Source organism: Phyllobates terribilis, unplaced genomic scaffold (assembly GCF_046119375.1).
Source record: "Phyllobates terribilis strain yellow unplaced genomic scaffold, ASM4611937v1 Scaffold_2__4_contigs__length_985480577, whole genome shotgun sequence".
Classification (NCBI taxonomy): domain Eukaryota; kingdom Metazoa; phylum Chordata; class Amphibia; order Anura; family Dendrobatidae; genus Phyllobates; species Phyllobates terribilis.
This window is the reverse complement of record NW_027362762.1, coordinates 976,379,014-976,404,757: the sequence shown is the minus strand read 5'-3', so window position 1 is coordinate 976,404,757 and position 25,744 is coordinate 976,379,014. Positions and strand designations below refer to the sequence as shown.

General features: G+C 49.0%; 1 protein-coding gene across 1 annotated transcript in view; it reads left to right on the top strand.

Annotated features, from left to right (window-relative positions):
* The window catches only part of LOC141241312 (uncharacterized), a 95,575-nt gene that overhangs the window by 55,752 nt on the left and 14,079 nt on the right, over positions 1-25,744 (top strand). The window contains exons 7-8 of the mRNA XM_073668746.1: positions 22,366-22,428; positions 25,440-25,502. Coding sequence (XP_073524847.1) covers positions 22,366-22,428; positions 25,440-25,502 — 126 coding nt within the window. The remainder of the gene's footprint in view (positions 1-22,365; positions 22,429-25,439; positions 25,503-25,744) is intronic.

The following is a 25,744-nucleotide window of genomic DNA, read 5'->3' as shown; positions in this document are numbered from 1 at the left end:
CAGGCACGTGGAGGCCACACACAATACTCAGCCTCATCAGGAGCATGCCCAGGCGTTGTAGGGAGGTCATACAGGCACGTGGAGGCCACACACAATACTAAGCCTCATCAGGAGCATGTCCAGGCATTGTAGGGAGGTCATACAGGCACGTGGAGGCCACACACAATACTCATCCTCATCAGGAGCATGCCCAGGCGTTGTAGGGAGGTCATACAGGCACGTGGAGGTCACACACAATACTCAGCCTCATCAGGAGCATGCCCAGGCGTTGTAGGGAGGTCATACAGGCACGTGGAGGTCACACACAATACTCAGCCTCATCAGGAGCATGCCCAGGTGTTGTAGGGAGGTCATACAGGCACGTGGAGGCCACACACAATACTCAGCCTCATCAGGAGCATGCCCAGGCGTTGTAGGGAGGTCATACAGGCACGTGGAGGCCACACACAATACTCAGCCTCATCAGGAGCATGCCCAGGCGTTATAGGGAGGTCATACAGGCACGTGGAGGCCACACACATTACTCAGCCTCATCAGGAGCATGCCCAGGCATTGTAGGGAGGTCATACAGGCACGTGGAGGCCACACACAATATTCAGCCTCATCAGAAGCATGCCCAGGCGTTGTAGGGAGGTCATACAGGCACGTGGAGGCCACACACAATACTAAGCCTCATCAGGAGCATGCCCAGGCGTTGTAGGGAGGTCATACAGGCACGTGGAGGCCACACACAATACTCAGCCTCATCAGGAGCATGCCCAGGCGTTGTAGGGAAGTCATACAGGCACGTGGAGGCCACACACAATACTCAGCCTCATCAGGAGCATGCCCACGCGTTGTAGGGAGGTCATACAGGCACGTGGAGGCCACACACAATACTCAGCCTCACCAGGAGCATTCCCAGGCGTTGTAGGGAGGTCATACAGGCATGTGGAGGCCACACACAATAGTCAGCCTCATCAGGAGCATGCCCAGGCGTTGTAGGGAGGTCATACAGGCACGTGGAGGCCACACACAATACTCAGCCTCATCAGGAGCATGCCCAGGCGTTGTAGGGAGGTCATACAGGCACGTGGAGGCCACACACAATACTCAGCCTCACCAGGAGCATTCCCAGGCGTTGTATGGAGGTCATACAGGCATGTGGAGGCCACACACAATAGTCAGCCTCATCAGGAGCATTCCCAGGCTTTGTAGGGAGGTCATACAGGCACGTGGAGGCCACACACAATACTCAGCCTCATCAGGAGCATGCCCAGGCGTTGTAGGGAGGTCATACAGGCACGTGGAGGCCACACACAATACTCAGCCTCATCAGGAGCAAGCCCAGGCGTTGTAGGGAGGTCATACAGGCACGTGGAGGCCACACACAATTCTCAGCCTCATCAGGAGCATTCCCAGGTGTTGTAGGGAGGTCATACAGGCACGTGGAGGTCACACACAATACTCAGCCTCATCAGGAGCATGCCCAGGCGTTGTAGGGAGGTCATACAGGCACGTGAAGGCCACACACAATACTCAGCCTCATCAGGAGCATGCCCAGGCGTTGTAGGGAGGTCATACAGGCACGTGGAGGCCACACACATTACTCAGCCTCATCAGGAGCATGCCCAGGCGTTGTAGGGAGGTCATACAGGCACGTGGAGGCCACACACAATACTCAGCCTCATCAGGAGCATGCCCAGGCGTTTTAGGGAGGTCATACAGGCACGTGGAGGCCACACACAATACTCAGCCTCATCAGGAGCATGCCCAGGCGTTGTAGGGAGGTCATACAGGCACGTGGAGGCCACACACAATACTCAGCCTCATCAGGAGCATGCCCAGGCGTTTTAGGGAGGTCATACAGGCACGTGGAGGCCACACACAATACTCAGCCTCATCAGGAGCATGCCCAGGCGTTGTAGGGAGGTCATACAGGCACGTGGAGGCCTCACACAATACTCAGCCTCATCAGGAGCATGCCCAGGCGTTGTAGGGAGGTCATACAGGCACGTGGAGGCCACACACAATACTCAGCCTCATCAGGAGCATACCCAGGCGTTGTAGGGAGGTCATACAGGCACGTGGAGGCCACACACAATACTCAGCCTCATCAGGAGCATGCCCAGGCGTTGTAGGGAGGTCATACAGGCACGTGGAGGCCACACACAATACTCAGCCTCATCAGGAGCATGCCCAGGCGTTGTAGGGAGGTCATACAGGCACGTGGAGGCCACACACAATACTCAGCCTCATCAGGAGCATGCCCAGGCGTTGTAGGGAGGTCATACAGGCACGTGGAGGCCACACACAATACTCAGCCTCATCAGGAGCATGCCCAGGCGTTGTAGGGAGGTCATACAGGCACGTGGAGGCCACACACAATACTCAGCCTCATCAGGAGCATGCCCAGGCGTTGTAGGGAGGTCATACAGGCACGTGGAGGCCACACACAATACTCAGCCTCATCAGGAGCATGCCCAGGCGTTGTAGGGAGGTCATACAGGCACTTGGAGGCCACACACAATACTCAGCCTCATCAGGAGCATGCCCAGGCGTTGTAGGGAGGTCATACAGGCACGTGGAGGCCACACACAATACTCAGCCTCATCAGGAGCATGCCCAGGCGTTGTAGGGAGGTCATACAGGCACTTGGAGGCCACACACAATACTCAGCGTCATCAGGAGCATGCCCAGGCGTTGTAGGGAGGTCATACAGGCACGTGGAGGCCACACACAATACTCAGCCTCATCAGGAGCATGCCCAGGCGTTGTAGGGAGGTCATACAGGCACGTGGAGGCCACACACAATACTCAGCCTCATCAGGAGCATGCCCAGGCGTTGTAGGGAGGTCATACAGGCACGTGGAGGCCACACACAATACTCAGCCTCATCAGGAGCATGCCCAGGCGTTGTAGGGAGGTCATACAGGCACGTGGAGGCCACACACAATACTCAGCCTCATCAGGAGCATGCCCAGGCGTTGTAGGGAGGTCATACAGGCACGTGGAGGCCACACACAATACTCAGCCTCATCAGGAGCATGCCCAGGCATTGTAGGGAGGTCATACAGGCACGTGGAGGCCACACACAATACTCAGCCTCATCAGGAGCATGCCCAGGCGTTGTAGGGAGGTCATACAGGCACGTGGAGGCCACACACAATACTCAGCCTCATCAGGAGCATGCCCAGGCGTTGTAGGGAGGTCATACAGGCACGTGGAGGCCACACACAATACTCAGCCTCATCAGGAGTATGCCCAGGCGTTGTAGGAAGGTCATACAGGCACGTGGAGGCCTCACACAATACTCAGCCTCATCAGGAGCATGCCCAGGCGTTGTAGGGAGGTCATACAGGCACGTGGAGGCCACACACAATACTCAGCCTCATCAGGAGCATACCCAGGCGTTGTAGGGAGGTCATACAGGCACGTGGAGGCCACACACAATACTCAGCCTCATCAGGAGCATGCCCAGGCGTTGTAGGGAGGTCATACAGGCACGTGGAGGCCACACACAATACTCAGCCTCATCAGGAGCATGCCCAGGCATTGTAGGGAGGTCATACAGGCACGTGGAGGCCACACACAATACTCAGCCTCATCAGGAGCATGCCCAGGCATTGTAGGGAGGTCATACAGGCACGTCGAGGCCACACACAATACTCAGCCTCATCAGGAGCATGCCCAGGCGTTGTAGGGAGGTCATACAGGCACGTGGAGGCCACACACAATACTCAGCCTCATCAGGAGCATGCCCAGGCGTTGTAGGGAGGTTATACAGGCACGTGGAGGCCACACACAATACTCAGCCTCATCAGGAGCATGCCCAGGCGTTGTAGGGAGGTCATACAGGCACGTGGAGGCCACACACAATACTCAGCCTCATCAGGAGCATGCCCAGGCGTTGTAGGGAGGTCATACAGGCACGTGGAGGCCACACACAATACTCAGCCTCATCAGGAGCATGCCCAGGCGTTGTAGGGAGGTCATACAGGCACGTGGAGGCCACACACAATACTCAGCCTCATCAGGAGCATGCCCAGGCGTTGTAGGGAGGTCATACAGGCACGTGGAGGCCACACACAATACTCAGCCTCATCAGGAGCATGCCCAGGCGTTGTAGGGAGGTCATACAGGCACGTGGAGGCCACACACAATACTCAGCCTCATCAGGAGCATGCCCAGGCGTTGTAGGGAGGTCATACAGGCACGTGGAGGCCACACACAATACTCAGCCTCATCAGGAGCATGCCCAGGCGTTGTAGGGGGGTCATACAGGCACGTGGAGGCCACACACAATACTGAGCCTCATCAGGAGCATGCCCAGGCGTTGTAGGGGGGTCATACAGGCACGTGGAGGCCACACACAATACTCAGCCTCATCAGGAGCATGCCCAGGCGTTGTAGGGAGGTCATACAGGCACGTGGAGGCCACACACAATACTCAACCTCATCAGGAGCATGCCCAGGCGTTGTAGGGAGGTCATACAGGCACGTGGAGGCCACACACAATACTCAGCCTCATCAGGAGCATGCCCAGGCGTTGTAGGGAGGTCATACAGGCACTTGGAGGCCACACACAATACTCAGCCTCATCAGGAGCATGTCCAGGCGTTGTAGGGAGGTCATACAGGCACGTGGAGGCCACACACAATACTCAGCCTCATCAGGAGCATGCCCAGGCGTTGTAGGGAGGTCATACAGGCACGTGGAGGCCACACACAATACTCAGCCTCATCAGGAGCATGCCCAGGCGTTGTAGGGAGGTCATACAGGCACGTGGAGGCCACACACAATACTCAGCCTCATCAGGAGCATGCCCAGGCGTTGTAGGGAGGTCATACAGGCACGTGGAGGCCACACACAATACTCAGCCTCATCAGGAGCATGCCCAGGCGTTGTAGGGAGGTCATACAGGCACGTGGAGGCCACACACAATACTCAGCCTCATCAGGAGCATGCCCAGGCATTGTAGGGAGGTCATACAGGCACGTGGAGGCCACACACAATACTCAGCCTCATCAGGAGCATGCCCAGGCGTTGTAGGGAGGTCATACAGGCACGTGGAGGCCACACACAATACTCAGCCTCATCAGGAGCATGCCCAGGCGTTGTAGGGAGGTCATACAGGCACGTGGAGGCCACACACAATACTCAGCCTCATCAGGAGTATGCCCAGGCGTTGTAGGGAGGTCATACAGGCACGTGGAGGCCTCACACAATACTCAGCCTCATCAGGAGCATGCCCAGGCGTTGTAGGGAGGTCATACAGGCACGTGGAGGCCACACACAATACTCAGCCTCATCAGGAGCATACCCAGGCGTTGTAGGGAGGTCATACAGGCACGTGGAGGCCACACACAATACTCAGCCTCATCAGGAGCATGCCCAGGCGTTGTAGGGAGGTCATACAGGCACGTGGAGGCCACACACAATACTCAGCCTCATCAGGAGCATGCCCAGGCGTTGTAGGGAGGTCATACAGGCACGTGGAGGCCACACACAATACTCAGCCTCATCAGGAGCATGCCCAGGCGTTGTAGGGAGGTCATACAGGCACGTGGAGGCCACACACAATACTCAGCCTCATCAGGAGCATGCCCAGGCGTTGTAGGGAGGTCATACAGGCACGTGGAGGCCACACACAATACTCAGCCTCATCAGGAGCATGCCCAGGCGTTGTAGGGAGGTCATACAGGCACGTGGAGGCCACACACAATACTCAGCCTCATCAGGAGCATGCCCAGGCGTTGTAGGGAGGTCATACAGGCACGTGGAGGCCACACACAATACTCAGCCTCATCAGGAGCATGCCCAGGCGTTGTAGGGAGGTCATACAGGCACGTGGAGGCCACACACAATACTCAGCCTCATCAGGAGTATGCCCAGGCGTTGTAGGGAGGTCATACAGGCACGTGGAGGCCTCACACAATACTCAGCCTCATCAGGAGCATGCCCAGGCGTTGTAGGGAGGTCATACAGGCACGTGGAGGCCACACACAATACTCAGCCTCATCAGGAGTATGCCCAGGCGTTGTAGGGAGGTCATACAGGCACGTGGAGGCCTCACACAATACTCAGCCTCATCAGGAGCATGCCCAGGCGTTGTAGGGGGGTCATACAGGCACGTGGAGGCCAGACACAATGCTCAGCCTCATCAGAAGCATGCCCAGGCGTTGTAGGGAGGTCATACAGGCACGTGGAGGCCACACACAATACTCAGCCTCATCAGGAGCATGCCCAGGCGTTGTAGGGAGGTCATACAGGCACGTGGAGGCCACACACAATACTCAGCCTCATCACGAGCATGCCCAGGCGTTGTAGGGAGGTCATACAGGCACGTGGAGGCCACACACAATACTCAGCCTCATTGCGACTTGTTATAAGGACATTAGATCAAAGTTGGATCAGCCTGTAGTGCGTTTTTCCTCTTTAATTTTGGGGATGACTCCAAGTCCAGGCCTTCATTGGTTAATAAATATATATATATACACACACGCACATGCCCCCCCTCGCGGCCTCCTGCTTTTATTCCTCCCTTTACTTTGCTGTTGCTCTATAGAAGTCGCTGGTGGTGATATACTGAGGGATTAATCATAAAATGTTCTAGTTGGAGGGACCTCCAGGGTCCTCGTGTCCACCCCCTGCTCACTGCTGGAGTCACTGAACCATCTCAGACAGATGTCTGTCCAGCCTCTGTTTGAAGACGTCCATTGACGGGGAACTCACCACCTCTCGTGGCAGCCTGTTCCACTCATTGATCACCCTAACTGTCAAAAAGTTTTTTCTAATATCTAATCTGTGTCTCCTCCCATTTAGTTTCATCCCATTGCTTCTAGTCTTTCCCTGTGCAAATGAGAATAAAGATGATCCCTCTACAGTGTGACAGCCCTTCAGATATTTGTAGACTACTATTATCGTATTTTTCGGACTATAAGATGCACATAGGTTTTAGAGGAGGAAAATAGAAAAAAAATTTAAGCAAAAAATGTGGTCATAATGCCCTGTTAAGGGGGAAGGGGTCTGCTGCTAACACTGTTATATGGGTAATGCCCCCCAATTATGTTAATATCCCCCATCCTAGTATGTATATGGACCCCTCCTTCCTGTAATAAGTGGCCCTCATCCCCATCCTGGTATGCATGGCACCCCAGTCCACCATCCTGGTATGCATGGCACCCCAATCCACCATCCTGGTATGCATGGCACCCCAATCCACCATCCTGGTATGCATGGCACCACAATCCACCATCCTGGTATGCATGGCACCCCAATCCACCATCCTGGTATGCATGGTACCCCAATCCACCATCCTGGTATGCATGGCCCCCTCATCCTCCATCCTGGTATGCATGGCACCCCAATCCACCATCCTTGTATGCATGGCCACCCTCATCCCCATCCTGGTATGCATGGCACCCCAGTCCACCATCCTGGTATGCATGGCACCCCAGTCCACCATCCTGGTATGCATGGCACCCCAATCCACCATCCTGGTATGCATGGCACCCCAATCCACCATCCTGGTATGCATGGCACCACAATCCACCATCCTGGTATGCATGGCACCCCAATCCACCATCCTGGTATGCATGGTACCCCAATCCACCATCCTGGTATGCATGGCCCCCTCATCCTCCATCCTGGTATGCATGGCACCCCAATCCACCATCCTTGTATGCATGGCCCCCCTCATTCCCATCCTGGTATGCATTGCACCCAATCCACCATCCTGGTATGCATGGCCCCCTCATCCTCCATCCTGGTATGCATGGCACCCCAATCCACCATCCTTGTATGCATGGCCCCCCTCATTCCCATCCTGGTATGCATTGCACCCAATCCACCATCCTGGTATGTATGTCCCCCTCATCCCTCTTTCTAGTATGTTTGGCACCTTCATCCCTCTTCCTGGTATGTATGGCACCCTTCATCCCTGTATGTATGGCCCCCTCATCCTGGTATGCTTGCCCCCCCTCCAGGATCCCTCTCACCCTGCACCCAAAAAAAAATAAACAATCCTACTCCCCTCCTCTCTCCTCCAGTGCCGCATCCGGCTCTGCTGCCGACAGGGATCTCACTGTGTGAGCCGCACGTGGCGTCCCTGCCATGCTCCCTCACACATTGATCTGCTGTGCCGGAATAGTCATTGTTCCCCACGTCAGGACGACGTGCGTGGGGAGCAGTGACCATTCATTCTCCCTAGTAGCCTGCACACTGTGGCCACAGAACTTGCTCCAGATTTTTGATGTCTCTTTTTACACTGTGGTGCCCAGAACTGGACGCAGTATCCAGATGAGGTCTGACCAAGGAGGAGTAGAGGGGATAATTACTTCACGTGATCTAGACTCTATGCTTCTCCTAATACCTCCCAGAACTGGACGCAGTATCCAGATGATGTTTGACCAAGGAGGAGTAGAGGGGATAATTACTTCACGTGATCTAGACTCTATGCTTCTCCTAATACCTCCCAGAACTGGACACAGTATCCAGATGAGGTCTGACCAAGGAGGAGTAGAGAGGGATAATGACTTCACATGATCTAGACTCTATGCTTCTCCTAATACCTCCCAGAACTGGGCACAGTATCCAGATGAGGTCTGACCAAGTAGGAGTAGAGGGGATAATTACTTCACGTGATCTAGACTCTATGCTTCTCCTAATACCTCCCAGAACTGGACACAGTATCCAGATGAGGTCTGACCAAGGAGGAGTAGAGGGGATAATTACTTCACGTGATCTAGACTCTATGCTTCTCCTAATACCTCCCAGAACTGGACACAGTATCCAGATGAGGTCTAACCAAGGAGGAGTAGAGGGGGATAATTACTTCACGTGATCTAGACTCTATGCTTCTCCTAATACCTCCCAGAACTGGACACAGTATCCAGATGAGGTCTGACCAAGGAGGAGTAGAGGGGGATAATTACTTCACGTGATCTAGACTCTATGCTTCTCCTAATACCTCCCAGAACTGGACACAGTATCCAGATGAGGTCTGACCAAGGAGCAGTAGAGGGGGATAATGACTTCACGTGATCTAGACTCTATGCTTCTCCTAATACCTCCCAGAACTGGACACAGTATCCAGATGAGGTCTGACCAAGGAGGAGTAGAGGGGATAATTACTTCACGTGATCTAGACTCCATGCTTCTCCTAATACCTCCCAGAACTGGACACAGTATCCAGATGAGGTCTAACCAAGGAGGAGTAGAGGGGGATAATTACTTCACGTGATCTAGACTCTATGCTTCTCCTAATACCTCCCAGAACTGGACACAGTATCCAGATGAGGTCTGACCAAGGAGTAGAGGGGATAATTACTTCACGTGATCTAGACTCTATGCTTCTCCTAATACCTCCCAGAACTGGACACAGTATCCAGATGAGGTCTGACCAAGGAGGAGTAGAGGGGGATAATGACTTCACGTGATCTAGACTCTATGCTTCTCCTAATACCTCCCAGAACTGGACACAGTATCCAGATGAGGTCTGACCAAGGAGGAGTAGAGGGGATAATTACTTCACGTGATCTAGACTCTATGCTTCTCCTAATACCTCCCAGAACTGGACACAGTATCCAGATGAGGTCTGACCAAGGAGGAGTAGAGGAGGATAATTACTTCACGTGATCTAGACTCTATGCTTCTCCTAATACCTCCCAGAACTGGACACAGTATCCAGATGAGGTCTGACCAAGGAGGAGTAGAGGGGGATAATTACTTCACGTGATCTAGACTCTATGCTTCTCCTAATACCTCCCAGAACTGGATACAGTATCCAGATGAGGTCTGACCAAGGAGGAGTAGAGGGGGATAATTACTTCACGTGATCTAGACTCCATGCTTCTCCTAATACCTCCCAGAACTGGACACAGTATCCAGGTGAGGTCTAACCAAGTAGGAGTAGAGGGGATAATTACTTAACGTGATCTAGACTCTATGCTTCTCCTAATACCTCCCAGAACTGGACACAGTATCCAGATGAGGTCTGACCAAGGAGGAGTAGAGGGGATAATTACTTCACGTGATCTAGACTCTATGCTTCTCCTAATACCTCCCAGAACTGGACACAGCATCCAGATGAGGTCTGACCAAGGAGGAGTAGAGGGGATAATTACTTCACGTGATCTAGACTCTATGCTTCTCCTAATACCTCCCAGAACTGGACACAGTATCCAGATGAGGTCTGACCAAGGAGGAGTAGAGGGGATAATGACTTCACGTGATCTAGACTCTATGCTTCTCCTAATACCTCCCAGAACTGGACACAGTATCCAGGTGAGGTCTAACCAAGGAGGAGTAGAGGGGATAATTACTTCACGTGATCTAGACTCTATGCTTCTCCTAATACCTCCCAGAACTGGACACAGTATCCAGATGAGGTCTGACCAAGGAGGAGTAGAGGGGATAATTACTTCACGTGATCTAGACTCTATGCTTCTCCTAATACCTCCCAGAACTGGACACAGTATCCAGATGAGGTCTGACCAAGGAGGAGTAGAGGGGGATAATGACTTCACGTGATCTAGACTCTATGCTTCTCCTAATACCTCCCAGAACTGGAAACAGTATCCAGATGAGGTCTGACCAAGGAGGAGTAGAGGGGGATAATTACTTCACGTGATCTAGACTCTATGCTTCTCCTAATACCTCCCAGAACTGGACACAGTATCCAGATGAGGTCTGACCAAGGAGGAGTAGAGGGGATAATTACTTCACGTGATCTAGACTCTATGCTTCTCCTAATACCTCCCAGAACTGGACACAGTATCCAGATGAGGTCTGACCAAGGAGGAGTAGAGGAGGATAATTACTTCACGTGATCTAGACTCTATGCTTCTCCTAATACCTCCCAGAACTGGACACAGTATCCAGATGAGGTCTGACCAAGGAGGAGTAGAGGGGGATAATTACTTCACGTGATCTAGACTCTATGCTTCTCCTAATACCTCCCAGAACTGGACACAGTATCCAGATGAGGTCTGACCAAGGAGGAGTAGAGGGGGATAATTACTTCACGTGATCTAGACTCCATGCTTCTCCTAATACCTCCCAGAACTGGGCACAGTATCCAGATGAGTTCTGACCAAGGAGGAGTAGAGGGGATAATTACTTCACGTGATCTAGACTCTATGCTTCTCCTAATACCTCCCAGAACTGGACACAGTATCCAGATGAGGTCTGACCAAGGAGGAGTAGAGAGGGATAATTACTTCACGTGATCTAGACTCTATGCTTCTCCTAATACCTCCCAGAACTGGGCACAGTATCCAGATGAGGTCTGACCAAGGAGGAGTAGAGGGGGTAATTACTTCACGTGATCTAGACTCTATGCTTCTCCTAATACCTCCCAGAACTGGACACAGTATCCAGATGAGGTCTGACCAAGGAGGAGTAGAGAGGGATAATTACTTCACGTGATCTAGACTCTGTGCTTCTCCTAATACCTCCCAGAACTGGACACAGTATCCAGATGAGGTCTGACCAAGGAGGAGTAGAGGGGGATAATTACTTCACGTGATCTAGACTCTATGCTTCTCCTAATACCTCCCAGAACTGGACACAGTATCCAGATGAGGTCTGACCAAGGAGGAGTAGAGGAGGATAATTACTTCACGTGATCTAGACTCTATGCTTCTCCTAATACCTCCCAGAACTGGACACAGTATCCAGATGAGGTCTGACCAAGCAGGAGTAGAGGGGATAATTACTTCACGTGATCTAGACTCCATGCTTCTCCTAATACCTCCCAGAACTGGACACAGTATCCAGATGAGGTCTGACCAAGGAGGAGTAGAGGGGGATAATGACTTCACGTGATCTAGACTCTATGCTTCTCCTAATACCTCCCTGAACTGGGCACAGTATCCAGATGAGGTCTGACCAAGGAGGAGTAGAGAGGGATAATTACTTCACGTGATCTAGACTCTATGCTTCGCCTAATACCTCCCAGAACTGGGCACAGTATCCAGATGAGGTCTGACCAAGGAGGAGTAGAGGGGATAATGACTTCACGTGATCTAGACTCTATGCTTCTCCTAATACCTCCCAGAACTGGACACAGTATCCAGATGAGGTCTGACCAAGGAGGAGTAGAGGGGATAATGACTTCACGTGATCTAGACTCTATGCTTCTCCTAATACCTCCCAGAACTGGACACAGTATCCAGATGAGGTCTGACCAAGGAGGAGTAGAGGGGGATAATGACTTCACGTGATCTAGACTCTATGCTTCTCCTAATACCTCCCAGAACTGGGCACAGTATCCAGATGAGGTCTGACCAAGGAGGAGTAGAGGGGGATAATGACTTCACGTGATCTAGACTCTATGCTTCTCCTAATACCTCCCAGAACTGGAAACAGTATCCAGATGAGGTCTGACCAAGGAGGAGTAGAGGGGGATAATGACTTCACGTGATCTAGACTCTATGCTTCTCCTAATACCTCCCAGAACTGGACACAGTATCCAGATGAGGTCTGACCAAGGAGGAGTAGAGGGGATAATTACTTCACGTGATCTAGACTCTATGCTTCTCCTAATACCTCCCAGAACTGGACACAGTATCCAGATGAGGTCTGACCAAGGAGGAGTAGAGGGGGATAATGACTTCACGTGATCTAGACTCTATGCTTCTCCTAATACCTCCCAGAACTGGAAACAGTATCCAGATGAGGTCTGACCAAGGAGGAGTAGAGGGGGATAATTACTTCACGTGATCTAGACTCTATGCTTCTCCTAATACCTCCCAGAACTGGACACAGTATCCAGATGAGGTCTGACCAAGGAGGAGTAGAGGGGGATAATTACTTCACGTGATCTAGACTCTATGCTTCTCCTAATACCTCCCAGAACTGGACACAGTATCCAGATGAGGTCTGACCAAGGAGGAGTAGAGGGGGATAATTACTTCACGTGATCTAGACTCTATGCTTCTCCTAATACCTCCCAGAACTGGACACAGTATCCAGATGAGGTCTGACCAAGGAGGAGTAGAGGGGATAATTACTTCACGTGATCTAGACTCTATGCTTCTCCTAATACCTCCCAGAACTGGACACAGTATCCAGATGAGGTCTGACCAAGGAGGAGTAGAGGAGGATAATTACTTCACGTGATCTAGACTCTATGCTTCTCCTAATACCTCCCAGAACTGGACACAGTATCCAGATGAGGTCTGACCAAGGAGGAGTAGAGGGGATAATTACTTCACGTGATCTAGACTCTATGCTTCTCCTAATACCTCCCAGAACTGGACACAGTATCCAGATGAGGTCTGACCAAGGAGGAGTAGAGGGGGATAATTACTTCACGTGATCTAGACTCCATGCTTCTCCTAATACCTCCCAGAACTGGACACAGTATCCAGATGAGGTCTGACCAAGGAGGAGTAGAGGGGATAATTACTTCACGTGATCTAGACTCTATGCTTCTCCTAATACCTCCCAGAACTGGACACAGTATCCAGATGAGGTCTGACCAAGGAGGAGTAGAGGGGGATAATTACTTCACGTGATCTAGACTCCATGCTTCTCCTAATACCTCCCAGAACTGGACACAGTATCCAGATGAGGTCTGACCAAGGAGGAGTAGAGGGGATAATGACTTCACGTGATCTAGACTCTATGCTTCTCCTAATACCTCCCAGAACTGGACACAGTATCCAGATGAGGTCTGACCAAGGAGGAGTAGAGGGGGATAATTACTTCACGTGATCTAGACTCCATGCTTCTCCTAATACCTCCCAGAACTGGGCACAGTATCCAGATGAGTTCTGACCAAGGAGGAGTAGAGGGGATAATTACTTCACGTGATCTAGACTCTATGCTTCTCCTAATACCTCCCAGAACTGGACACAGTATCCAGATGAGGTCTGACCAAGGAGGAGTAGAGGGGGATAATTACTTCACATGATCTAGACTCCATGCTTCTCCTAATACCTCCCAGAACTGGACACAGTATCCAGATGAGGTCTGACCAAGGAGGAGTAGAGGGGGATAATTACTTCACGTGATCTAGACTCTATGCTTCTCCTAATACCTCCCAGAACTGGACACAGTATCCAGATGAGGTCTGACCAAGGAGGAGTAGAGGTGGATAATTACTTCACGTGATCTAGACTCTATGCTTCTCCTAATACCTCCCAGAACTGGACACAGTATCCAGATGAGGTCTGACCAAGGAGGAGTAGAGGGGGATAATTACTTCACGTGATCTAGACTCCATGCTTCTCCTAATACCTCCCAGAACTGGGCACAGTATCCAGATGAGTTCTGACCAAGGAGGAGTAGAGGGGATAATTACTTCACGTGATCTAGACTCTATGCTTCTCCTAATACCTCCCAGAACTGGACACAGTATCCAGATGAGGTCTGACCAAGGAGGAGTAGAGGGGGATAATTACTTCACATGATCTAGACTCCATGTTTCTCCTAATACCTCCCAGAACTGGACACAGTATCCAGATGAGGTCTGACCAAGGAGGAGTAGAGGGGGTAATTACTTCACGTGATCTAGACTCTATGCTTCTCCTAATACCTCCCAGAACTGGACACAGTATCCAGATGAGGTCTGACCAAGGAGGAGTAGAGAGGGATAATTACTTCACGTGATCTAGACTCTGTGCTTCTCCTAATACCTCCCAGAACTGGACACAGTATCCAGATGAGGTCTGACCAAGGAGGAGTAGAGGGGGATAATTACTTCACGTGATCTAGACTCTATGCTTCTCCTAATACCTCCCAGAACTGGACACAGTATCCAGATGAGGTCTGACCAAGGAGGAGTAGAGGGGGATAATTACTTCACGTGATCTAGACTCCATGCTTCTCCTAATACCTCCCAGAACTGGACACAGTATCCAGATGAGGTCTGACCAAGGAGGAGTAGAGGGGGTAATTACTTCACGTGATCTAGACTCTATGCTTCTCCTAATACCTCCCAGAACTGGACACAGTATCCAGATGAGGTCTGACCAAGGAGGAGTAGAGAGGGATAATTACTTCACGTGATCTAGACTCTGTGCTTCTCCTAATACCTCCCAGAACTGGACACAGTATCCAGATGAGGTCTGACCAAGGAGTAGTAGAGGGGGATAATTACTTCACGTGATCTAGACTCTATGCTTCTCCTAATACCTCCCAGAACTGGACACAGTATCCAGATGAGGTCTGACCAAGGAGGAGTAGAGGAGGATAATTACTTCACGTGATCTAGACTCTATGCTTCTCCTAATACCTCCCAGAACTGGACACAGTATCCAGATGAGGTCTGACCAAGCAGGAGTAGAGGGGATAATTACTTCACGTGATCTAGACTCCATGCTTCTCCTAATACCTCCCAGAACTGGACACAGTATCCAGATGAGGTCTGACCAAGGAGGAGTAGAGGGGGATAATGACTTCACGTGATCTAGACTCTATGCTTCTCCTAATACCTCCCTGAACTGGGCACAGTATCCAGATGAGGTCTGACCAAGGAGGAGTAGAGAGGGATAATTACTTCACGTGATCTAGACTCTATGCTTCGCCTAATACCTCCCAGAACTGGGCACAGTATCCAGATGAGGTCTGACCAAGGAGGAGTAGAGGGGATAATGACTTCACGTGATCTAGACTCTATGCTTCTCCTAATACCTCCCAGAACTGGACACAGTATCCAGATGAGGTCTGACCAAGGAGGAGTAGAGGGGATAATGACTTCACGTGATCTAGACTCTATGCTTCTCCTAATACCTCCCAGAACTGGACACAGTATCCAGATGAGGTCTGACCAAGGAGGAGTAGAGGGGGATAATGACTTCACGTGATCTAGACTCTATGCTTCTCCTAATACCTCCCAGAACTGGGCACAGTATCCAGATGAGGTCTGACCAAGGAGGAGTAGAGGGGGATAATGACTTCACGTGATCTAGACTCTATGCTTCTCCTAATACCTCCCAGAACTGGAAACAGTATCCAGATGAGGTCTGACCAAGGAGGAGTAGAGGGGGATAATGACTTCACGTGATCTAGACTCTATGCTTCTCCTAATACCTCCCAGAACTGGACACAGTATCCAGATGAGGTCTGACCAAGGAGGAGTAGAGGGGATAATTACTTCACGTGATCTAGACTCTATGCTTCTCCTAATACCTCCCAGAACTGGACACAGTATCCAGATGAGGTCTGACCAAGGAGGAGTAGAGGGGGATAATGACTTCACGTGATCTAGACTCTATGCTTCTCCTAATACCTCCCAGAACTGGAAACAGTATCCAGATGAGGTCTGACCAAGGAGGAGTAGAGGGGGATAATTACTTCACGTGATCTAGACTCTATGCTTCTCCTAATACCTCCCAGAACTGGACACAGTATCCAGATGAGGTCTGACCAAGGAGGAGTAGAGGGGGATAATTACTTCACGTGATCTAGACTCTATGCTTCTCCTAATACCTCCCAGAACTGGACACAGTATCCAGATGAGGTCTGACCAAGGAGGAGTAGAGGGGGATAATTACTTCACGTGATCTAGACTCTATGCTTCTCCTAATACCTCCCAGAACTGGACACAGTATCCAGATGAGGTCTGACCAAGGAGGAGTAGAGGGGATAATTACTTCACGTGATCTAGACTCTATGCTTCTCCTAATACCTCCCAGAACTGGACACAGTATCCAGATGAGGTCTGACCAAGGAGGAGTAGAGGAGGATAATTACTTCACGTGATCTAGACTCTATGCTTCTCCTAATACCTCCCAGAACTGGACACAGTATCCAGATGAGGTCTGACCAAGGAGGAGTAGAGGGGATAATTACTTCACGTGATCTAGACTCTATGCTTCTCCTAATACCTCCCAGAACTGGACACAGTATCCAGATGAGGTCTGACCAAGGAGGAGTAGAGGGGGATAATTACTTCACGTGATCTAGACTCCATGCTTCTCCTAATACCTCCCAGAACTGGACACAGTATCCAGATGAGGTCTGACCAAGGAGGAGTAGAGGGGATAATTACTTCACGTGATCTAGACTCTATGCTTCTCCTAATACCTCCCAGAACTGGACACAGTATCCAGATGAGGTCTGACCAAGGAGGAGTAGAGGGGGATAATTACTTCACGTGATCTAGACTCCATGCTTCTCCTAATACCTCCCAGAACTGGACACAGTATCCAGATGAGGTCTGACCAAGGAGGAGTAGAGGGGATAATGACTTCACGTGATCTAGACTCTATGCTTCTCCTAATACCTCCCAGAACTGGACACAGTATCCAGATGAGGTCTGACCAAGGAGGAGTAGAGGGGGATAATTACTTCACGTGATCTAGACTCCATGCTTCTCCTAATACCTCCCAGAACTGGGCACAGTATCCAGATGAGTTCTGACCAAGGAGGAGTAGAGGGGATAATTACTTCACGTGATCTAGACTCTATGCTTCTCCTAATACCTCCCAGAACTGGACACAGTATCCAGATGAGGTCTGACCAAGGAGGAGTAGAGGGGGATAATTACTTCACATGATCTAGACTCCATGCTTCTCCTAATACCTCCCAGAACTGGACACAGTATCCAGATGAGGTCTGACCAAGGAGGAGTAGAGGGGGATAATTACTTCACGTGATCTAGACTCTATGCTTCTCCTAATACCTCCCAGAACTGGACACAGTATCCAGATGAGGTCTGACCAAGGAGGAGTAGAGGTGGATAATTACTTCACGTGATCTAGACTCTATGCTTCTCCTAATACCTCCCAGAACTGGACACAGTATCCAGATGAGGTCTGACCAAGGAGGAGTAGAGGGGGATAATTACTTCACGTGATCTAGACTCCATGCTTCTCCTAATACCTCCCAGAACTGGGCACAGTATCCAGATGAGTTCTGACCAAGGAGGAGTAGAGGGGATAATTACTTCACGTGATCTAGACTCTATGCTTCTCCTAATACCTCCCAGAACTGGACACAGTATCCAGATGAGGTCTGACCAAGGAGGAGTAGAGGGGGATAATTACTTCACATGATCTAGACTCCATGTTTCTCCTAATACCTCCCAGAACTGGACACAGTATCCAGATGAGGTCTGACCAAGGAGGAGTAGAGGGGGTAATTACTTCACGTGATCTAGACTCTATGCTTCTCCTAATACCTCCCAGAACTGGACACAGTATCCAGATGAGGTCTGACCAAGGAGGAGTAGAGAGGGATAATTACTTCACGTGATCTAGACTCTGTGCTTCTCCTAATACCTCCCAGAACTGGACACAGTATCCAGATGAGGTCTGACCAAGGAGGAGTAGAGGGGGATAATTACTTCACGTGATCTAGACTCTATGCTTCTCCTAATACCTCCCAGAACTGGACACAGTATCCAGATGAGGTCTGACCAAGGAGGAGTAGAGGGGGATAATTACTTCACGTGATCTAGACTCCATGCTTCTCCTAATACCTCCCAGAACTGGACACAGTATCCAGATGAGGTCTGACCAAGGAGGAGTAGAGGGGGTAATTACTTCACGTGATCTAGACTCTATGCTTCTCCTAATACCTCCCAGAACTGGACACAGTATCCAGATGAGGTCTGACCAAGGAGGAGTAGAGAGGGATAATTACTTCACGTGATCTAGACTCTGTGCTTCTCCTAATACCTCCCAGAACTGGACACAGTATCCAGATGAGGTCTGACCAAGGAGTAGTAGAGGGGGATAATTACTTCACGTGATCTAGACTCTATGCTTCTCCTAATACCTCCCAGAACTGGACACAGTATCCAGATGAGGTCTGACCAAGCAGGAGTAGAGGGGATAATGACTTCACGTGATCTAGACTCTATGCTTCTCCTAATACCTCCCTGAACTGGGCACAGTATCCAGATGAGGTCTGACCAAGGAGGAGTAGAGAGGGATAATTACTTCACGTGATCTAGACTCTATGCTTCGCCTAATACCTCCCAGAACTGGGCACAGTATCCAGATGAGGTCTGATCAAGGAGGAGTAGAGGGGGATAATGACTTCACGTGATCTAGACTCTATGCTTCTCCTAATACCTCCCAGAACTGGACACAGTATCCAGATGAGGTCTGACCAAGGAGGAGTAGAGGGGATAATTACTTCACGTGATCTAGACTCTATGCTTCTCCTAATACCTCCCAGAACTGGGCACAGTATCCAGATGAGGTCTGACCAAGGAGGACTAGAGGGGGTAATTACTTCACGTGATCTAGACTCTATGCTTCTCCTAATACCTCCCAGAACTGGACACAGTATCCAGATGAGGTCTGACCAAGGAGGAGTAGAGGGGGTAATTACTTCACGTGATCTAGACTCTATGCTTCTCCTAATACCTCCCAGAACTGGACACAGTATCCAGATGAGGTCTGACCAAGGAGGAGTAGAGAGGGATAATTACTTCACGTGATCTAGACTCTGTGCTTCTCCTAATACCTCCCAGAACTGGACACAGTATCCAGATGAGGTCTGACCAAGGAGGAGTAGAGGGGGATAATTACTTCACGTGATCTAGACTCTATGCTTCTCCTAATACCTCCCAGAACTGGACACAGTATCCAGATGAGGTCTGACCAAGCAGGAGTAGAGGGGGATAATTACTTCACGTGATCTAGACTCTATGCTTCTCCTAATACCTCCCAGAACTGGACTCAGTATCCAGATGAGGTCTGACCAAGGAGGAGTAGAGGGGATAATTACTTCACGTGATCTAGACTCTATGCTTCTCCTAATACCTCCCAGAACTGGACTCAGTATCCAGATGAGGTCTGACCAAGCAGGAGTAGAGGGGGATAATTACTTCACGTGATCTAGACTCTATGCTTCTCCTAATACCTCCCAGAACTGGACACAGTATCCAGATGAGGTCTGACCAAGGAGGAGTAGAGGGGGTAATTACTTCACGTGATCTAGACTCTATGCTTCTCCTAATACCTCCCAGAACTGGACTCAGTATCCAGATGAGGTCTGACCAAGGAGGAGTAGAGGGGATAATTACTTCACGTGATCTAGACTCTATGCTTCTCCTAATACCTCCCAGAACTGGACACAGTATCCAGATGAGGTCTGACCAAGGAGGAGTAGAGGGGATAATTACTTCACGTGATCTAGACTCTATGCTTCTCCTAATACCTCCCAGAACTGGACACAGTATCCAGATGAGGTCTGACCAAGGAGGAGTAGAGGGGGTAATTACTTCACGTGATCTAGACTCTATGCTTCTCCTAATACCTCCCAGAACTGGACACAGTATCCAGATGAGGTCTGACCAAGCAGGAGTAGAGGGGATAATTACTTCACGTGATCTAGACTCCATGCTTCTCCTAATACCTCCCAGAACTGGACACAGTATCCAGATGAGGTCTGACCAAGGAGGAGTAGAGAGGGATAATTACTTCACGTGATCTAGACTCTATGCTTCGCCTAATACCTCCCAGAACTGGGCACAGTATCCAGATGAGGTCTGACCAAGGAGGAGTAGAGGGGGATAATGACTTCACGTGATCTAGACTCTATGCTTCTCCTAATACCTCCCAGAACTGGACACCGTATCCAGATGAGGTCTGACCAAGGAGGAGTAGAGGGGGATAATGACTTCACGTGATCTAGACTCGATGCTTCTCCTAATACCTCCCTGAACTGGGCACAGTTTCCAGATGAGGTCTGACCAAGGAGGAGTAGAGAGGGATAATTACTTCACGTGATCTAAACTCTATGCTTCGCCTAATACCTCCCAGAATTGGGCACAGTATCCAGATGAGGTCTGACCAAGGAGGAGTAGAGGGGGATAATGACTTCACGTGATCTAGACTCTATGCTTCTCCTAATACCTCCCAGAACTGGACACAGTATCCAGATGAGGTCTGACCAAGGAGGAGTAGAGGGGGTAATTACTTTACGTGATCTAGACTCTATGCGTCTCCTAATACCTCCCAGAACTGGACACAGTATCCAGATGAGGTCTGACCAAGCAGGAGTAGAGGGGGATATTTACTTCACGTGATCTAGACTCTATGCTTCTCCTAATACCTCCCAGAACTGGACACAGTATCCAGATGAGGTCTGACCAAGGAGGAGTAGAGGGGATAATTACTTCACGTGATCTAGACTCTATGCTTCTCCTAATACCTCCCAGAACTGGACACAGTATCCAGATGAGGTCTGACCAAGGAGGAGTAGAGGGAATAATGACTTCACGTGATCTAGACTCTATGCTTCTCCTAATACCTCCCAGAACTGGACACAGTATCCAGATGAGGTCTGACCAAGGAGGAGTAGAGGGGATAATTACTTCACGTGATCTAGACTCTATGCTTCTCCTAATACCTCCCAGAACTGGACACAGTATCCAGATGAGGTCTGACCAAGGAGGAGTAGAGGGGATAATGACTTCACGTGATCTAGACTCTATGCTTCTCCTAATACCTCCCAGAACTGGGCACAGTATCCAGATGAGGTCTGACCAAGGAGGAGTAGAGGGGGATAATTACTTCTTGTGATCTAGACTCTATGCTTCTCCTAATACTTCCCAGAACTGGACAGAGTATCCAGATGAGGTCTGACCAAAGAGGAGTAGAGGGGGATAATTACTTCACGTGATCTAGACTCTGTGCTTCTCCTAATACCTCCCAGAACTGGACACAGTATCCAGATGAGGTCTAACCAAGGAGGAGTAGAGGGGATAATTACTTCACGTGATCTAGACTCTATGCTTCTGTTAATACATCCCAGAATTGTATTTGCCTTTTTTGCTGCTGCATCACACTGTTGACTCATGTGCAGTCTATGATCTATTAGTATACCTAAGTCTTTTTCACACGTGCTGTTGCTTCGTTCTATTCCTCCCATTCTGTAGATGTAATTTTTCTTTTTCTTTCCCAGATGTAGGATCTTGCATTTCTCCCTGTTACATACTATTGTTGGTCACTGCCCATTGTCCAAGCTTATCTAGATCCTTCTGAATCCTTTCTCTGTCTTCTCTAGTATTAGCTATCCCTCCTAGCTTTGCATCATCTGCAAATGTGATTAGTTTACCTTCAGTTTCCTTATCTAGATCATTTATAAAAATGTTGAACAACACTGAGGCCAGGACAGATCTTTGTGGTACCCGTCTTGTAACACTTTTCTAATTGGATGTGCAATGATTTATTACCACTCTCTGAGTACGATCACTGAGCCAGTTATGAATCCACCTAACCGTCGCCTTGTCAATCCCATACTTGGTCATTTTTTCAATAAGGATAGTATGAGATAATTTATCAAATGCAAGTTTATCGAGATATAGTATATCTACCGCATTTCCCTGATCCACCCAGTCAGTGATTCCATCATAGTTTAGGCAGTAAAAGTGCAGACCTCAGATATTATAATTTATCCCCATCCTTCGTCTCCTAGGAGCTCAGGATTCTGCAAAAACTGAAGAGGAACCCAAAATCCAGAACAACAAAAATTCAGAAGGTGAGAGACTGTGAAACAGTGTGTGATCTCAATCTCCTCGTACTTCATGGTAGTGAAAATATTTCTTCAATATGAATTGTTTATTTGTGAAAAAAAATCAGAAATTTGGAAAAAAACTTTAATTCTCAAGCTCAAATTCTTACATCAGAGAGATACGTCACACAAAATAGTTAATAAATAACATTTCCCACATGTCTGCTTTACATCAGCACAATTTTTGAACCAAATTTTTTTTTTTTGAAGTTTATAAGGGTTAAAAGTTGACCAGCGATTTCTCATTTTTCCAACAAAATTTACAAAACCATTTTTTTACTGACCACCTCACGTTTGAAGTGACGTTGAGGGGTCTATATGACAGAAAATACCCAAAAGTGACACCATTCTAAAAACTGCACCCCTCAAGGTGCTCAAAACCGCATTCAAGAAGTTTCTTAACCCTTCAGGTGTTTCACAGGAACTGAAACATGGAAGGAAAAAATGAACATTTAACTTTTTTTCACAAAATGTTTACTTCTGATACAATTTTTTTTTATTTTCACAAGGCTGACGAGAGAAAATAGACCCCAAAATTTGTTGAGCAATTTATACTGAGCACGCCAATACCCCGTATGTGGGGGCAAACCACTGTTTGGGCGCACGGCAGAGCTCGTTTGACTTTTTGAATGCAAAAATGGCTGTAATCGAGAGCGGACGCCATATTGCGTTTGAAGAGCCCCTGATGTGCCTAAACAGTGGAAACCCCCCACAAGTGACCCCATTTTGGAACCTACACCCCTCAAGGAATGTATCTATATATCTGCTGAGCACCTTGAACCCCCAAGTGCTTCACAGAAGTTTATAAAGTAGAGCCGGTAAAATAAAAAATAAATAATTTTTCCTACAAAAATTAACTTTTAGCCCCAATTTTTTTTATTTTCACAAGGGTGCCAAGAGAAAATGGACCTCAAAATTTGTTGTGCAATTGCTCCTGTGTACGGGGTTACCCCATATGTAGGGGACAACTATTGTTTGGGTGCACGGCAGGGCTTGGAAAGGAACGAGTGCCGTTTGGAACGCAGACTTTGATGGAATGGTCTGCGGGTGTCATGTCGCGTTTGAAGAGCCCCTGATGTGCCTAAATAGTGGAAACCCCCCACAAGTGTCCCCATTTTGGAAACTACACCCCTCAAGGATTTTATCCAGGGTTATAGTGAGCATTTTGAACCCAGAGGTACGACACAGAATTTGATAACATTAGGTCGTCATATTGAACATTTTCATTTTTTTTCACGAAAATGTAGAGATAACGGACCCCATAATTTGTTATGCTATTTCTCCCCATCGCGATGATGCCTCATATGTCATCAGAAATTACTGTTAGGCCATACGTTAGGGCGGAGAAGGAACGAGCGCTATTTGGCTTTTGGATCATAGATTTTGGTAGAATAGTTTGTGGACGACATTTGCGGAGCCCCTGAGGTGCCAGATCAGCAGAAAACCCCCCAAAGTGACCCCATTGTAGAAATTACACATCTCAATGAATTTTTCTACAGTTGCGGTGACTATTATGTAACATCCACGCAGGGCTTTATTCTGGAGAATTGCAAATATGCCAGTTTAGTGCCCATGTATTGTAGCCTCCCCATACATTTCTCCTGGTGACACACATCCTGTAAATTAAGTGCTCTCCCCGCTACAATAATGCCAAACATGTGGCCGCTAGCTGTGGTTTAGGCACAGTCGGGCTCAGAAGGAGGGGGCATTTGGATTTGGGAGCGCAGAATTCACTGGATTTTATTTGTGGTGGTGTGAGCTGTCGCTTTTCCAGAGTCTTTGTTCTACAAGTAACGTGGGACCCCCTATAGTACCAGTGACAGATGAGGGACCTGAGCGGGGGCTGGTTTTGTGCGGGATCAATTAAGAGTTTTATTTGTAACATTTTGGGGTATATAATTTTCGATCACTTCCAGAATAAGACTGAATCACCTTCTTCTGTTCTACACGGAGCATTTGCGTCGGGGTTTCTGTGTAAATCCCACAAAAATGCGATTCAGACGGAACCACCCACCATAATGAGGCAGATGGAGACACTTTGGGCTTCTGCTCCGGTGGTCTCCATCAGGCGTGCACAGATCTGTGGTCGTCCACACTTGTGCGCTAAAAAAAAGCCCTTAAATGATGGGATGCCGCCGGAACAGAGACCAGTCCAAAGGGACTCCATCGGCCTCATGTGAGTGGCTCCATCTGTTTTTTTTTGTCTGAATTGCGGTTTTGGAGAATTTACACGGAAACCCCAACGTAAGCGCTCAGCGGAGAGTGCAGGATAAATGTGAGCCGAGCCTTATTCCGATTTTTGTGAGGTGGAATGAACATATAGACAGCAGTACAAGAATAGTTCGTATTTTTATTTTTCCATCGTTCACTGTGCGGTATAAGTGATGAGGCAGTATTTCTTTGGGTCGGTGCTATTACAGCAATACCAGATTTATGTTTTTTTTTTTTAGGTTTTGCTGCTATCACACAGTAAAAATGCTTTTTTTCTTTAAAAAAAAATTTCATCGCCATGTTCTGCCGCGGGGCGCACGTCTGGCTCTGCAGCGGGGCGCGCGTCGGGCTCTGCAGCGGGGCGACTCAGTGTGTGGATAAAGGCAGACAAAGGACGGAGTCCCAAACTGTGAACACCAGCCTAGGGAAGCTTTAAATGTATAATCCAGCTCTAGGAAGGGACGCCACAGTCCTTTGTCTGCCCTTATTCACACAGAGGTCAATTTTGACACATGGTAAAGTTTTTAATATTAGACAGTGTAGGACTATCCCGAACGGGTTCACCTTGTCGTGGTGGGATGGCTTATATACTATTTTTGATCAAAAACAGTGATACTAAGAGCCCTATTTTATTTAAATGCACTTTTTATTTATTTACAGCAGGGTTTATGTTCATGTTGCTTCTTGTCGATTTTTATGGCTGTATAAGTGCAGACCCCAGACGAGACCCCCAGACATTATCACCTATCTTGTCTTTCTCCTCCTAGGAGCTCAGGATTCTGCACAAAAAGAAGAGGAGCCCAAAATCCAGAAGAACGGAAATGTGGAAGGTGAGAGACGGTGAAACAGCGAGCGATCCCCATCCTATTATATGTGGTGATCGGCACGTCCTAATCCCCCTACAGTCACAGCCGAATGTGTGGGCACCCTTCAAATTGTTCCAGAAAATGAAGTATTTCTCCCAGAACATTATCACAATTCCCCACGTTTTGTTATACACATGATTATTTCCTTTGTGTGTATTCGAACAACACAAAAAAAACTGAGAAAAAAAGGCAAATTGGACATAATT